This window comes from Symphodus melops (genome assembly GCF_947650265.1).
Source record: "Symphodus melops genome assembly, chromosome: 4".
In the NCBI taxonomy this organism is placed as follows: domain Eukaryota; kingdom Metazoa; phylum Chordata; class Actinopteri; order Labriformes; family Labridae; genus Symphodus; species Symphodus melops.
Window position 1 is genome coordinate 5260135 of NC_136694.1, and position 17278 is coordinate 5277412.

The following is a 17278-nucleotide window of genomic DNA, read 5'->3' on the forward strand; positions in this document are numbered from 1 at the left end:
GATTCTGACAGCAATTATGAATATCGTGTTCCACTCAAGTGGCCATGAGCCAGGGAATAATGAAGTTCTCACCAAATCATCTGTTCCCCAAATCACTTAACTGCATCTTCATTAGGAACTTTACAGCCTGGAGGAAAGATGCAGCAAATGCACAAAATTCAATACATGACAAAGGACTCCATTTTGGAGCTTTGTTAAACTCTTAAATCACAGCTGTACAAAGAGGGTCTCATGGAAGTTAACAATGTTTAAGAAGATACTATATTTTTAACACTGAACACATTTGCACTTTTGATTTTAGTTGCAGTGATTTCATTTAAACAAATTTTTTCAGCACAGACTTTTAAACAGATTTAAGCTAGATTTTAGCGCAATTATTGAAACAGACGTATCACATCTTAACTGCTATAACATTTTGAATACTTTAGCTTAAGTTTCAGTTGTTGCTTATAACTAAAAATCTTAAATCATTTAACTTTATCAGCAAATGTTATTATACACATAAAATTAAACATGCAAATATTTTTTGTCGACTTTTTGCCTGTTTGCAGTTTTTGAAAAAAAAAAAACCTGTTAATTTTTTAATATGAGTACCTCAAATATTTTTACATTTTGTGAATCTTTTTGTGCATCAGATGATGATAACATGTCGGTGATAAGGGAAAATAATTTCGATCACCGTTTCCAAGAAGTCAACTGATGACTACAAACTGCTTTTATAAAGACCAACGGTTCAGTTAAAAAGTCAAACTTCCAGAAACAAGAAAATATTTTTCTGCAGTTATAAAGACATTTGGGTTTGGTATATAAGCTGTGGTAAAAATGTCCCCTAATTTAACTTCTGTCTTTCAACTGTGTAAAAGGAGAGGGAGAGGATAACAGCTTTATGCCAGAGTAATCAACAAAACCCATATGCAATGTGCTATGGGATAGGGTGGAGTTTAAAGGCTGCTGGATGGAAAAGAAAATGTCAGTTTACTCCAGCATGACGAAGCCGAAATCTCAATCAAATGCTGCAATGAATCATACTGATCTGATCACCTGCTACCCTCTAAAAATCAGTTTCATGTGAGTAATTACAGCCTGGTTAGCTCATGGTAGTAGTCGTGTTATGAGAGGGATAATATATAGAAAACCAGTTGTAAACACAGAGGAGGAACTTAAATGTCTTCACGTCCTGCTGTGGGTTCTATTCCCCGATAACAACCTGCATATTATACTTTATCTTATTAGTATAAGCAGGCCATTAAACTGGTCCATTCTACGGACGAGTGTCAGCTGTTTTCCCCTGTGTGGACCTCTGGGACCAAGGGCCAATGAGAGCGCTTCACCTTGTCAGAGACTGCAGTGAAGAGCTCAATCTAAAGCAAACTCTGTGTGAGTGTGTCTGTAGGTGCTAGCATGCAAACGTGTGTGTGCCTGTGTTGCATATGTGCATTATGTGAAAAATTATAATACCAAAAGTGAGGATGAGTGACAGCAGAGGTAAGTGCTGACAGGCTGAGAAAGGAAAATGCTCCTGTGTGTGTTTGAGAGAGTGTGTGTGTGTGTGTGTGTGTGTGTGCGTGCGTATGTGTGGGTGTGTCAGTGTGTGCGTGTGTGTGTGATAAAAATAGATTTATAATAGAGCAATATTAAATCCTGCTTGACGCCTGCTGCTTTCTTTCTCTGATATTTCTCTCTGGCACCACATTGGCAGACAATGATCACATTGTCTGGCGTGATGTCACACCCTTTTCTCCTTTATTTTACTTTGTTTTATCATCTTTGTCTCTCAGTCCTTAAATTGTTTCTGTCTTTTTTTTTTGTCTGCATACATTTCCCTGTATTCATGCTGCCTGATTGTTCTTGTCTCCCAACTTCCTTCTTTCCTCTTAAAGCCTTCCTCCTCTTTTCTCAGGAAGGGAGGAGTTTCTGCACATGAGAATCAAAGAGGCTCTGAGTAATCCCACAAATCCTCAGAGACCGGAAGAGCCAATAAAAGCTGTCTGCTTAGGAGGGGAAAGTGATGAATTACACCTAAACACAAACATACCCATTCAGTTATATAACACACATTATTTGTCAGTATGACAGAATTCTCCTCCAGTCTTAGATCAGCAGAATAGTATCATGATCTATAATAAAGTTACTAGTTAAGTCATCATTTTAGAAATATAATATGTATGTTTGTAAATGTTAATGAAGCAAAACATATTGCTTATGAATTTAATATTTCATATATATTTGCTGGTCTTTGTCATTTACCATTGTACCAAAATAAAAGAGTACACAGATAAAGCCAATGTTCAAAAGAACACAGGATAATCCTTCCAGATCCAAATGTTGTTATCAGACACTAGAAATAGCCTGAATGTCTTGTACAGTTGGTTCTGACTGACAATTTCCTGATTATCCTTATTTGCTCTAATCAAGATTTTTTTTCTTAGTACAAAGGGACACAAAGATAAATCTTAGACCATTATAATCTCAGATGATAAACATGTGGATCTATGAGCATGGATCTGTATGAATTGCAAAAAAAAACCAAAGTTGGGTCAAACTTCTTCAATTAAAAAAAAAGACTTATCCCAAAACTCAAGGCGGCAATTAGCAAATTAGCCCCACATTATTATGCATGATCCATACAGTAGTGCAATTAGTTTTGCCCGATGCTTTTTGTTTTTCTACGCAGTGTAAAGCTGTATAAGGAATGAACAACAAAGGAAAGCCATACCATACTGACCATATCGAGAAAGTAATTATTGTAAATGTTTTACATCAAGAAAGATCCATTTGGTGTTTGAACTTCAAACGGTGGATGACTCCTGCTCAAGGCTGTCAAGTTATTCATTTTTTCATCACAACTAATCGCTGTATGTCGGTGACTAGTGTAGTGAAAAAAAAGAGAATGCATTAGTTTCTGACCTGATTTACATTGCCATTAATGTGTTAACGCTGGCAGCCCTAATAGTGTTATTTCCAAACTTGACCATTTATCACGCAAGCTATCAGAGTCACAGTTCAATTCACAGAGCAGGAGGAGGGGCTGTGTCCCATTGACTGAGCAGAGGAGTGAGCTAACCCACATGTGTGAATACCCCCCCCCCCCGTAACTCTGTGTGTGTGTGTGTGTGTGTGTGTGTGTGTGTCAGGCTTGGATAGGCTGGCTGAGCTGAGTAGATGTGACCAGACTAAGTGTGTGTGTCTCATATCAGTGTGTCCTCAATCGCTCTAACTGTATGGGGCACTTTAGCCCATTCTTCACGAGCACCAGGAGGCACGCATACAGTACACAGTCACAGTCACACACACACACACAGTACACACACAGTACACACCTGCACTCGTACGCACAACCACACTCACACACCCACAGACTTAGTGTTTTGACATAAACTCAAGTAGACGAGGGGTCCAGTCAACCACTCCAACAGTCTTCGTCTCTCTTTTTTCCTTCGCCTTTCATTGCCTCCCTCCCTGTGACACTTTTAACGGCATGTCACGCAACCCTGCGCTCACACACACACATGCACACACATACACATGCACACCATGTCGTGCTCTCAGCCAGAGCTCTGCACCTTTGTCAGGGGAGAACCACTTAAGCACGCTCATATACACACACATATTCACACACACATTCATGTCTTATTTTCTTCTCTCTCTCTCTCTGTCTCTCTGCACACACACACACACACACACACACACAGACACAGACACACAAGCCTGCACCACTTAAGCCGTCTTCCTTTCACCATCTCGTGCCCTCCACTTCCTCTCTGTGTCTTGTCTGGTCTCGTGTGTGCGTGACTGTGGCTGGCTTTGGCGAGGGTGAGTTAGCACGGCGACCCAGTTCGGTGCCAGAAGAGACAAGACGTCTGCGGAGGATATATTGAAGAGCTTTTTTTTCTTTGCTTTCTCTTCTATTGCAAATCCACTTTCTACTCTGGCGTCATGATGTAATGGTAAATATAACACGGGGAGAAAACATAACCTCCAGCTGAGGATTATTATACAAAAAATTATATTCCAAGACCTTTTTATGATTTTATTTAAGCCACTGTAAAGATGCTATCCCCAGAACCTCAGATAACTTTCAAAAGTGAGTTTCAGCTTTGCACAAAAATTGTCTTTAAATCAGTTCCATAAACACAACATGACTCGAGGTGAATTTTCCTCTTCCTTTTCTCGGCTTTCGTTATGGCCTCTGTTTTGCATTTCTGTGCTGATGCTAATTGCCTGCAACTAATTATAGAAAGTCTATGAGTGGCCCTGTGACCAGACACAGACACACACACACACACACACACACACACACACACACACACACACACACACACACACACACACACACACACACACACACACACACACACACACACACACACACACACACACACCTCCTACACATTAAATACATTTTGAAGAGATGCTCCCACTGTGTTGTACCAAGTGGACCTCTGCTTCATCCCCTCAGATTGGTTAAGACACTACAGAGATTTGAGAGCGCGAGAGAGAGTGTGTGTGTGTGTGTGTGTGTGTGTAGGTGTGTCTACCTGTTGGGAGAAGGGAGGATGCAAGTAAACCACTGTTGCGTGTCTCGTTCGGCTCGTTTAGCTGACAAACTGCTTTTAGCATTTAATTATCCATCGCTCTGTGATTAATAGGTTTTAATTACCGTAACCGATGGCAACCTCAAATATGCACAGGTCTCAACAGTACATGAGGTCAGTTGATCAAAACCCGTGAAAATATTTTAAAAAGGCAAAAACAAACAGAACATGTTTATCAAAAACAAAAACAGAAAAGTGGAGAATCTTTTGTATCTCATCATCATTCATCACAGTGAAACAAGACAAGACCATTTAGATATGTGGGTGATTTCTCAACATTCACCTGCACTAAGGTCAACCTCTAAAAAGCTTTTGTCCAGACCTTGAATTTATTTACATCCTTTTTTTTCTGAATCCACAGCCATGACTTCAAACAGACTTTTGGATTAACTGAACAACAGGTCCATCTTTGGTCACATTCAAACCTGTAAATGTGCTCCACTCAGTCAAGAACAGAGAACATTTTATTATGCTGTTTCTCACTTCTGGACTGGTAACCAGCAAGTGTAACTATAAAATCCTATCGCCTCAACAATTTATGGCCCAAATCTGATAATAATCTGTTAATATGAAGAAGGTTTGACAATAAATCTTATTGTAAACTCTATTTTCTTTACTTTCTTTATCATTGCTAAATATAGAAAGACGTGTGTGAAACCTAACCTGAGACAAAATTAGCTTCATTTCCTCTGCATACTTCCAGTTCAGTAGAATCAAATTCAGACATTTACTTCTGCCCTACAAAGCATTAAACGATGCAGACCTTAAAACCTCTCTGACCTGCTCACTGGCTACAGCCCAATGAGATCCCTCGGATCAGGTATGGGTCTGCTGAGTTTTCCCAAAGTCAAAACTAAATGATACCAATCTGTGGAACAAACTGCCTGCTGACCCGAGGTCTGTAAAAACTTTAAAAGGTCAGATATTGTCCTCCTTTTCAATCAGTTTAATTAAGTCTCAGAGCTCCCCAAAACATGTCTGGGAAGTTTCTCACTCAAAATCCACTATGATCCTGTATCTAATCATGCTTATACTCCTCTATTTCAGCCCAGCTCAGGACAGGCTGTTTCTGTGTCTGTAGCTTTAAATATAAATGAGATGTAGGGGAAGGGGGCGTGGCTTGGGCTTCCCATGCCCAAATGCAAGCAGACTCCAAGTGGCGAAATGTCAAGAATGGAAAATCTCTAAACTGCCTGATTGTGCACACGTTTTCTGAAAAACAGAGCTGGCGAAACACGGAGAGGATAGGCTTTTCTCGTAATTGAGGGTTTTGTAGAAATTATAGTGACAGATATTTATGTTAAAACCATGTTCCAGTGTATTTTGCATAATATGTGACCTTTCGGTTCTCTCAAGAGCCATCTTAAAACATCACTTGTCTCTCATAAGTACAGCTTGTGTATGGTCATGTGTGCACTTTAATAGAAGCAGGTGTATGTGTGTATGTGTTGTGGTGCAGAGTCCTGTTATAGATGTGTGTTTTGGATTTAAATTCTGCTTTTGAATCTGTTTGTTCATTTTTTTTAAATGATAGTTTATTGTATTGTGTTTGTTTATATCTGTCTTCTGTAAAGCACATTGAGTTTACACATTTCGAAATGAGCTCTACAAATAAAATTGAATTGCATTTTTAAGACTTAAAAAAATAAAGTGTGTATACTTATGTGCGTATAAAAGTCAACAAAAAATGAGTCCATTACTACGAAGTTCAAGTTAAACCACTTCCTGTCTTGTTGAACACCATGGTTCATGACATTGACAGATAGAGACTGTGGCCCTGGAGAAGACCCCTAATGTTAACTACTTAATGAGATGAGGAGACACATCGTAACCGTTAAGCTGCTAAAAAATAGGAAGATCCAGGTTTTAATGTATAATCAGACCAAGTTGACGGAGGCCTGTTCCGCTCTGGTTGACTTGCTGCAGAGAGCTAAGAGATGACTTATACAGTCTGTAAGGTTTGGGGCATTTTCTGTCACTATAAGAGTGGACTGTAGAAAGATGACCCGAGGTGTGAGGGGATGAGACATCGCTATCAATTCAACTGTCCTAAACAAACAAGTCTCTCTCTAATTATCATTACCAATATTCAAATATGTGACTGTTTTCAGGACAGCTTGAATCATCCAAAAAAAAAAAAATGCTGTTTCCAACAAATATTAAGAAGCTCTCTTATCTCAGATAACTTTACAGCTTGTGTTGTGTTTCCTCTCCAGTCCCTCCCCTACACGTTTTCATTACTCTTGTGGGCATACTTCATCTCTCCTGGCATGTATTCAGTTGTTAAATCTGAGGACAGCCTGGCTGAAGTTAACCTCACTTTCTTAAGGTTCACTAACTTCCTGCGTTCTCTGGAGATATGACAGTTGGTGTTACCCTCATCTCCGAATCCACCACTTCATCTTCATTTAGTGCTTTTCCTTGCAGCAGAGATTAGCAAGGCCAGCTGTGTTTAACAAATGTCTGACTTTATTTTGGTTCAGAAAGACTAGCAAATTCTTTTTCAGCTGCAGCTTAGGCCCATGTGAAGTCACACAGGGGAAGCATTATTACGCACTGTCTGAGCACAAAGGCGTGGTAATGCAGAACTTCATTACGGCTCTCTTACAGAATCACAATCTCTAAAAGACAAATGATATTTAACCTGAAACTGATAAACCGAGTACCTTGAACAGTATTTGAGAAAATCATTTAAAATCACTTAATATCCTCCTTTTCAACAAGTTTAAATTATTCTTAGAGGTCCCCAAAACATGTCTGTGAAGTTTCTTGTCAAAAATCCATTCCTGTAATTTGTTCATTCCTATAACCCCCCTCTATTTACCCCCAGCACATAACAGGCTGTTTCTGTGTCTGTACATTTCATTTGTTGTTATTCAGTGAACATAGTTTTATAATAAGGGATATTTTGGTTGTTTTTGTTTTTTTGGGTTTCTGTTAATGCAAATTTCACTTAATTTTATTTTTATTTTTTTGCTCTTTTTGTTTGCAATCAATCATTTTAAACAGCTTTTAGTTTGGACACCAGGGAGGGAACACTTCTATTTCTTTGATTTATGCAGCGCCCCCCTAGACAGGTACGTAACACCTGCAAATCAGGTGCTGGTGGTTAGCGAGCATGCCAATCTGTGGCTCCTTTCCTGTGATTCCCCAGTCTCTCTCTCTCCCTGATTTCCAACTCTATACCCTGCCCTATCTCTGCCCAAAATGCCCACAAATAAATCTAAAAAAAATAATAATAATAAAACACAGTCTTCACACAAGTGCAGAAAACAACCCACATAACTGGATAACAAATCAGAGCTTCTTAAAACAGCAACACACAACTAAGGCAAGAGAGTAAACCTGAGTGAACTTACCCACGCACGAGTCTCTGTGTTCCTCAAATCCTGCAGAACACACACACCTCCCGATGGGCACCAGCCACTCCCCCTCAGCGCTGCAGTACATCTTAGGCGTGTCCCTCTCCTCTGCATGATCCACACACTGCCCCCTCACCTCCACCAGAGAAGACGAGTCCGCTCCCGTCACCACATCAGTGAACACGGCCAGGTTTCGGCTCACACCCACACAGCGTTTGTAGTACACCCGCACAGAGGTGAGGGCAATGCAGGCGCCGATGTCCTGGAAGGCCAGGTAAAAGCCTCGCCTGCTCAGAGGGCCGACACCTCGCACCTGGACAGTGAAGAGGAAGTTTGATATTTTCCATCACAGATACTTCAGGGCGAGAATGAGTGAGAATGTTTGGCCGATATTTGTAAAATAGGCGGCGTCATCAGATTTTCCTTTACTCTTTCCTGAACAAGTTTCATTCCTTTAGGAACACATTTTTAATCGTATGGTATCGTGTTGCAAAAAGCAATACTGCCACTGCCCTGATGGTAAATGGACTTCAGCTTGTATAATGTTTTTTTTTTATTCTTCTGACTACTCAAAGTGCTTTTACACTGCATGTCACACCTACACATTCACACACTGATTGTAGAGGCTGCTATATAGTGTCCATCAGTAAATTAACTAATCACATTCATACTCTGCTGACAAAGCAGTGGAAGCAACTTGGGGGTAAGTTTCTTGCAGAGGGACACTGAAGACTGATCTTCGGCCACCCTTAAAACATGCATGTGTGCTTTACTTTAAAGGGTAAAGCTAATTTACTGTCTTTATTTTGATAGTTACTGTTGTAACTTTAAAACATTTTTTTAAGACTCAGTTTTTAGACTGAAAACTGTACACATTACAAGCCAAACCCTGACATACTGTAAACCTTAAACAATGCATTTGATTTGACGTGCAGGACAACTTACTAGATGTTTCAAAGTTGTCTTTTTCAAACTCTCCAGTTTTCTAACTAGTTCTTACTAAAAGCTCAAAGTGTGCTTATTGCAACAATTCGTGAACAAAGCAGGATGAACAGTGTGAACACAGCCTTAATGTAATCTCTTAACCGCTGTCTGCTGTTGTGCTCTGGCAGCAGTCATTAATCAAATGGCCCGCTTTCAACAACAACCGAGAAACTTTAATATGCTTGTTTTTCATAAAATATCATCATATCACAGCTGAGCATCTTGTTAACACCCAGGAGCTGATTTTCACAATTTTGTTTTGGAAACATCTACAGACTTTTTTTCAAACAGAAAACTTTGTCATGTCTTCTATTGTCACACATGACAAAAGTACAGTGCGTTAAAAGATGAAGGACAGTTACCCAAATGGTTAATGGACTTGAATATAGCTTGTATAGCACTTTTGCAGTCTCTTTGACTACTCAAAGCTCTTTTACAACACAGGTCACACCTTCACATTCACACAATGATGGCAGAGGCTGCTGTGTGAGGGAGCATCAATATTAGTTGATTCCATTCGTGCACTTTCATGTAACACTAACGAAGCAGTGGCAGCCTCCTAGGTTTAAGTGTCTTGTCCAATAACTCTTTGGACATGTCCTCCTCGACCTCAGCGCAGCATTCGACACTATCTCCCACACAATACTCCTGGACCTTTTATTCCCTGTATGGTTACTTTGGTTGGCTTGAAAGGAGCCATCAAATAAAATTATTATTAATATTATGTGGGTGCAGGAGCTGGGGATCGAACCCCCAACCTTCTAGTTGAGATGTGACCTACTCTACCAACAATGCCACAGCTGCCCCAAACACCTTTCTAAAGAAGTGTGTCTCTAACAGATCTTTAAACATTCACACTCTTTGTCTCTAAATTTGGGAACTGCCTTTTACACCAGATCACAAAATCTCTGAACTGAACTCCATCCTAGCAGAACTCAGCATTACATTGGGTTGATCAACCTTCCCCCCTCCGGCAAAATATTGCAAGAATTATTTTGGAACAATCTGAAATTAATGCAATGTTGCATCTTCAAAATTTCAGAATGTGTGACTTTTTGATCCTGTAGATGTCACCCATGAGCACCAATATTTAATCAAAGCACACTGCTGTTTGGCCACACCTCCAACCCCTCTCCACTACGTTCACACAAAGGAGTTATTCATTAGAAGACAAAATTGTCCTTTGCTGCAATTGCCTGTGTCCTGCATTGTTGTGTTAACAGGCTAATGTTAGCCCACTTTGTTAGCTCATAGCTTGTCACTGTACATAAAGTGACACAGAATGACCATGATCTAAAGACACCGATGTGACATCCAGAAAAGCAGTGAGTAGACTATGCTATTCTTCTCTAGTGCTTGACTGAAACACCTTTATACACAAGGTCGTCCCGTCCATGTGAACATGGTGTAAACATGGCTCTGAGAACAGTACAGCTGGTGACACTCACACTCTCACTAGACAGTCATGACTGATTGCAAAGAGACATTTACAGAGGCTATACTTTATTTCTACTTTATTCATGTGTACAATGTCACACATTCTGTCTTTAATATTGCTATGAAAGATATTGGATATGGGTATTGAAGGTGCTATAGTATCAGTGACCCAAGTAGCACTGCACTGTACTATAATAATAATAATAATAATAATAATAATAATAATAATAATAATAATAATACATTTTATTTGTAAGCGCTTTTACAGGAGCTCAAAGGCACTTTACATGTAAAAATCACAGTGTACAGTTAAAAACAGCAAAAAAACAGTAAAAGACAGAAAAACAGAAAGAAAAGAAGGAGTTATGTATTAAAAGCTAGTTTAAAAAGGTGAGTTTTGAGCATGGTCTTAAAAGTTGGGAGGTGTGTGCAGGAACGGATGGGTTTGGGGAGTGAGTTCCAGAGGGAGGGGGCAGCGATGGAGAAGGCTCTGTCTCCCCAGGTTCGGTGCTTGGTCCGTGTAGGTGGGGAGAGGATGTTTCCTTCAGATGAGCGGAGGTCACGGGAGGGGGTGTGGTGGTGAAGCAGGTCTAAACTAACGTTTAGTTCTGAAGTGAAAACTTGAATGATTCAGTGATTAGGTTTGTGTTCACACTGTCTTCACGGGAATATGACATTTCAATGACAAGAAATTACTGATCTTTTTGGAATGTTTTCTGAATGTTTGAATGTTGATTCTCACCCTTCATTTGATGCAGACTGTATTCATTCAAGCTATGAAATACGAGCAGTATGCTGATGTACAGATTGCAAACATGTCGTTTTTTTCCGGCCTTTAAAGGAGCAAGCTCTGCGTGCTGAAACATCACGGCTGCTGCTCGAATAGTAGATTTGTTTACAGACTGACTCAATGGATTGAATGGATTTTGCACATTCAAACTAACTCATAAAGCTCCCGATGAACGCTGTGGGCTAATTAGACAGTTAATGAGGAATCGTGAGCTTATATGGGCCATTCTTTTGGGGTTAGAATGGGGCTGTTTTGTTGCTATTTAATGTAAATGCCAGAAATTAAACATGTTGTATAGTCTCAATCAACGGTTACTATTCCTCCACCCTGCACTGTGTGATAACAGTTTATGCTATGGGCACACTTTGTATGGTTTCAGTTATGTAGATGTGATTCACGGTTCTTAAAGTGGCAATATTTGTTGGACTGAAAACATGAAATATTATATAAACCAGGGCATCTCCAAATTATATATTCAAGACCATGACAGACATTCTTAATGCTGCTTAACAGAAAATAAATATATAACATATAATAAATAAACTTGTCTTTTATTTAGTTTGCATATATTAATTTCTTCTTTATAAATTATTGTGACCTTTCTGATAGAATTTATGTTTATGTACCAGTATTAATTTTCTGATTTATTTATTTAGTAGGCTACTTTGTCATGTATTGAAATTAAGAAGTGAAGTTAATTAGATATTTTTAAAAAAACATTGAAACAGCACTCTGTTTGCATTAATATGAACTCCAGCTCTCTGCAACAGCTCAATGTAAAACAGATCCCAACTCAAAGGAACAGTGTCACATCTGCCACTGATTTTTTTTATTATAAGGGAACATTAACAGAGTTTGCTTCAATGGATATTTGCCAGATACAAATGACAGAAAATGTTCCAAAGGCATCAGACCACTTTTGCTAAAACTTCTTCTACTTATGGTAGCTGACCTCCAGCGAGGTAGACCTCCAGCTGGGACAACACCCTCGGTATCTGCATTTTATTTCCTTGCTTTATTAAACCTTCTGGTTTGTTCAATTTGACCCTTCGTCTCTTCTCTTCCTTCTCTAAGAAAACCAACATGCACAAGGTGACCTAAAAGCACCGCAGACGTGATCTGGAGTTGAGTTAGGAAGGCCTCAACGAAGGCCTCGGTGGAGCTGGGGAGGTTCGCCCTTCAGACAAACACGGCGCCAACAAAAAAACAGGTGAGCAGTAAAGCTTTTGTTCTCAAACAGAATTACTGCAATTGGGAAAGAACCATTTATTTGTCTGAAGGTGTGAATTTCACCAGCTAAGGTTAATTTGATAAATGGTTACTGAATATAATTAAAAACAAAAGAGAAACAGACTGGTGTGAATGTTTAATGGCAAAGCACTTCAAAGATGGTCTTATGGAATTACACTATCTTCACATTTGCAACAAATGTAATGAATAAAAGAAAAGCTTTACTGGTCCTGTTATCAAGATCAAACTATTTCCTGTACTGAGCCTGGCTGTCTCTTGTCTTCTGCAGACCTGCAGAAGTGAGCACAGTAAGCCCCTGAGTGACAAGGCTGGAACAGGCTCTCATGGGCTTTGTCGGGTTGGGGATGTTTCCGACTTGTCTTTAACTCCTGTGTAGTAGTACGTGCCAATAATTGGAACACTCTCCCGATCTAAAACGAGATATTTCTTCAATGTGCCTGGACTGGCATTTTCCTGTGATATCAATCAGATCTCATTCCCTTGTTTAAGTATTTTCATTTTACCTCAGTGTTGAGTTTAAGCCGTCGGACTCCCAGGTCCACCCCGGTGAAGCTCTCATCAGCAGCGATGGTGTCAATCTTAATGAACTGGTTCTCCCGTATGGCTGAGCCCACCGCTCTGTCAGACTCGTAGTAGTACATGTTGAATGTTTCCTGCAGAACAGATTGGTTTTATTATTTACCCTGTATGTATTCATTGTGTTCCAACACATACAGTATATACTGACGAATACACAACAGAAATGACACGTCTCTCCCTCTGCTGGCTTCCCCACCCTCTCCTCTGTGTACGGGTAATACCTTGCAGGTGCCCAGTACTCCAGGCATACTGTTGCAGTCCCTCAGGGTGAACTTGACCTCGATGTAGATCCTCCTCGCTCCCTCTCGAGGGATCCAGCCCGTCCTCAGCCAGTTGTTCTGGCTGGGGCTCATCACATTACAGACCTAGTTCAGGGTAAGCGTTATCATCAGCAGCTGTAGCAGCAACATACATCATCAAATAGCAACTATTACAGTGTTTAAATAAGCTTTGTGTGGCTTCAAGCGGTCACTAGTTGCTGCTTTACTTCTTATTTGTATTCAGAGGAAAATTAATAAATATTAACCTGAACTCAGAGGGGTAGAAATGGTTTGCAAAAAAGTCATATAAGTCATCAAAAGTATTTCCTGGTGTGTGCCATTCATCAATTTCCAACATCATAGAAATGTAAATGCAGTGGAATTAAACACACATATCCTTGATATATGTGCAACTTCCTGTCTGCTGGTAGAATTATCCTCACAACATCTTAAACACTGGATTCAATTCCTTTCATTGTCCATCATTTGGCTGCAGTTAAAAAAAAAAAAAAACACCAAAAAAATCCACCCTGATGAAACTCTTTCCAAGAGATTTGCTGCTTTTCATACTCTGACTGGGGTTTATATCCTACAATTAAATACTAGCACAGTTTCTTTATTTTATGGGCTTTTATAGGTCAGCAGATTTTATTGTGACACATCATTTTAATGTTTAATTCTAGATAAAAAGTCACACATTAATGAGTTTGATCTCTCACCAGATTTGTTGGAGCAGACTTCATCATGTCTTTTAGAACTTTACATTGTTGAATAAAAGTACAAGAGTTTGATGTATTATTGTTCCTATTAACATTTGTTGTAATGGATTCATGTAAAAATAGAGATTCTAATTTTCCGAGATTATCTGTTACTCCATGCCAAAAGCTAAAGCTAGCTTGTCTGGTCACAGTTCTGGATAACTCCCTGCTTTCCTCCCACTTTCACTAACCAATGAGTGATGATTCTCTGTGTGTAGTTAGCTTATTAAATCTGTACCTTTACTGTTTGTTCTGAGGAAGACACAGTCCGTATCTGAATACATTTGGTGGAAAATGTTTTGTGTGTTCCAGTACTTTCTCTGGATCTTGTCTGAGACAAGGAGTCCACTGAATTCCATTACTATTGATTCAATATTTTTTTGTCTGTTATTTTGTTTGTTGTTTTGTTTTTTGTGCTAGAATGTTTTCAGTTTTTAAAGTTTTTTTATTCTTTGATTCATGTGTGCAGGCCTTTTATTGTGAAGCACTTTAACTGTGTAGATAGAAGAGTAGGTTAAAGTGAACGTTGTCTCAGGTCCATGCTTCGTTGTTACTATGCCCAAACAAACTGAGAGAGATGAAGTCTTAACATGATGTTATCCCAAACAAGAACAAACCCAAAGAAGGAATCATCATACAAAGATGAGATGCAAATAATAACTTTTGTGTCAGCATGAGATCAGGTTTTTTAATTAAAGTGAAAGTAAACCAGGCTGCTTAAAACAGGTTTTACACCGTTTCTTCAAGAACGAGAAAGACATCTGAAACAAACGCTTATTGCCGCACAGTTGGTACCAGACAAAATTAATGAAGTTGCTGAGGTTGTTGTTTCCTTTATTTAAAGAACATTCTCAAGATTTGATTTTAGAAAAATAAAATAAAAAGTTCTGTTTCTTAAACCCAATTTGTGTTTTGAAAAAAACTTTTATGTACGTTGTGGGAAATAACCAACCCAGCAGTGACCAAAAGTATTTATTTAAACACTATCTTATAGGAGTTCATTTAAATAAAACATACATCTGCTCCACACACTGTGAACATTACATACCTGGTATGTGTGGATAGGACTGAAGTACTCATCCATCTCATTAATGGCATCCCACTGTGAGGAGAGAGAGAGAACAAAAGAAATGTTCCCGAGTCAGTCACATGTTCACACTGTTTCAGATTCATAAGCAGCAAATTGTTCAGCTTCTGTGTATATTTCCCTCATGATGGTCCATGCCTTCGTGCCTCCCTAACCACGTCAGAAGATTATTAGCTTTGACTTCACATGAAACGTGACGACGCCTGTCACACATGCCGCAGTCACATTAGAGTGGAAGGTATATGATGTGCTATATATGGATCTCTCTGAAGGTACAGTTTAATTTAAGTTTCAAGATGATTGGAGGTGATTTCAAACCTCGTTTTCTTCATCCCTGGGTTGGAGTTATGCACTCACTTAAAAGCAAACAAATAGAAAGTTTGTCTTGGCATAAGGGAATACACTTTTTGTGTAAATGCATTATCTTATATTCTCATTAATTGCTGTTAAACTGGGATTCATTCTGTTATTAAATATGCTGATTGTTCCCCCACCCCTACCCCTCAGTGTCCTGATGAAAATTGGCTTTTATGTGCTCTACATTTTAGCATGTTAGAATTCAATTAGTGAAATTCCAACAGGACACATTTCCCCCTTAATGAGATGCCCCTCATGTATGTGATTGGACTTGCACTGTTTACTGAATGCTGTCAGCATCCAATAATAGAATCACAACAGGGACCATTAAGTAAGTTGTGTTGGTATTTCTAACTGTGTTGATGTGCATTACACCTCCCTGCCTGCACCTTCTTTTTCTGTACATCTACCAGACTTAATTAAAAGCAGCCGTCTGATCGGCTCCTCTGAGTGTACTGTGAGCTATGAGCTCCAACAAAACAAAAACTGGACGGATCAAGAGCTCAGCAAACGTTTTCATTTTGTCCGATGTACAGGAAGATTTCTGTAAAAAGACTGATTTATTACATCAAATCAGTTTGCATGTGCAGACAGTCTTTCACTGTGTATGACAAAGCACATGGAAGCACATCAATGTCAAAGTCAGCTCTTTGGCACATTTAAAACGGCAAGTGGCCAACCAAAGTGCTTTACAGAGTTAGTTACGATGGATGGATTCAATTCAAAAAATGTTATTTTTCCCCGGGGGGCAATTCAAATAGGTGCTGTAAATATGGATGTATGGATGATTGATGGATGGATGGATGCATAGTTGAGTGGATGGATTCATGGTTGGATGTATGGATGAAAGTGTATATATCTGCATGGTTGGATGTATAGATGAATGTATAGATGTATGCATGGTTGGATATATGGATGAATGTATAGATGTATGCATGGTTGGATGTATGGATGAATGGATAGATGACGTATGGATGGATGTATGGTTGAATGGATGGATGGGTGGACAGCCTTTATGAAACCATGTGATGTGTGATATAAACAAACCTCAGCAGTGAACTGGAAGAAGTAGTCAGTACAAAGAAAGTAGTTCTACCATATGTATGTACACGATATCGGTCCAAATAAATGTAGAAATGTAATCAAACTTGATCTAGTTTCCACCCTCTTGTACACAATGCCAGTGCAGAAAAAGTCACTGTTTCCAGTATGCACAGAACATAATGAGGAGAAACTCCCCAAAACAGGGTCTGAAACTGATTCTAAATTGTTTTCATAATCCAGTTGAAGTGTGTTGTTGGCTGTGTCTGCACAGACTGGCATCCATCTTTACTCCAAGGTTGTTGTTTTTTTTGCCATTCTGTGAATTTAAACAGCTTTTCATCTGTTTCTGTGTTTCTGAGTGTGCAGTGAATGCAGCTCAGGAACTGTAGGTCTGACTGGACACACAAGCACACAAACAAATCTACCTCTGTATTGCAGGTTTGTGCACAGCTGTATATGTGCTCATGAAATTGTTTTCAAAGCCTTTTCACACCAACGCTGCTTTCTCTCTTGCTTTTGGTAGCTTTAGGCTGAAGGACTCAGCCTCACGGAACAGAGACATCTACAGGCAGAGGTCATTGTAATTTCAAGATTTTAAGAGGAAAAAAAAACATGTTCTGATTCATTTAATGCATCAATGTGGGGGATGAGAGAATCTATATAGCACATTCAAAACAAATACCATGATGCTTTGCTGGATCGATTATATTGCACAACCCTACTATTCCAACAGTTGAGCTCAGATATAGAGGAAATAAGTCGCTCAAACGTAAC

At 39.3% G+C, this 17278-nt stretch overlaps 1 protein-coding gene across 3 annotated transcripts in view; it reads right to left on the reverse strand.

Moving 5' to 3' along the window:
* The window catches only part of epha8 (eph receptor A8), a 114604-nt gene that overhangs the window by 45445 nt on the left and 51881 nt on the right, over positions 1–17278 (reverse strand). For all 3 annotated transcript variants that reach the window (XM_079342633.1, XM_079342632.1, XM_079342634.1), the window contains exons 3-6: positions 15065–15118; positions 13220–13363; positions 12923–13072; positions 7955–8270 (exon numbers count right to left, since the gene is read on the reverse strand). In XM_079342633.1, coding sequence (XP_079198759.1) covers positions 7955–8270; positions 12923–13072; positions 13220–13363; positions 15065–15118 — 664 coding nt within the window. The remainder of the gene's footprint in view (positions 1–7954; positions 8271–12922; positions 13073–13219; positions 13364–15064; positions 15119–17278) is intronic.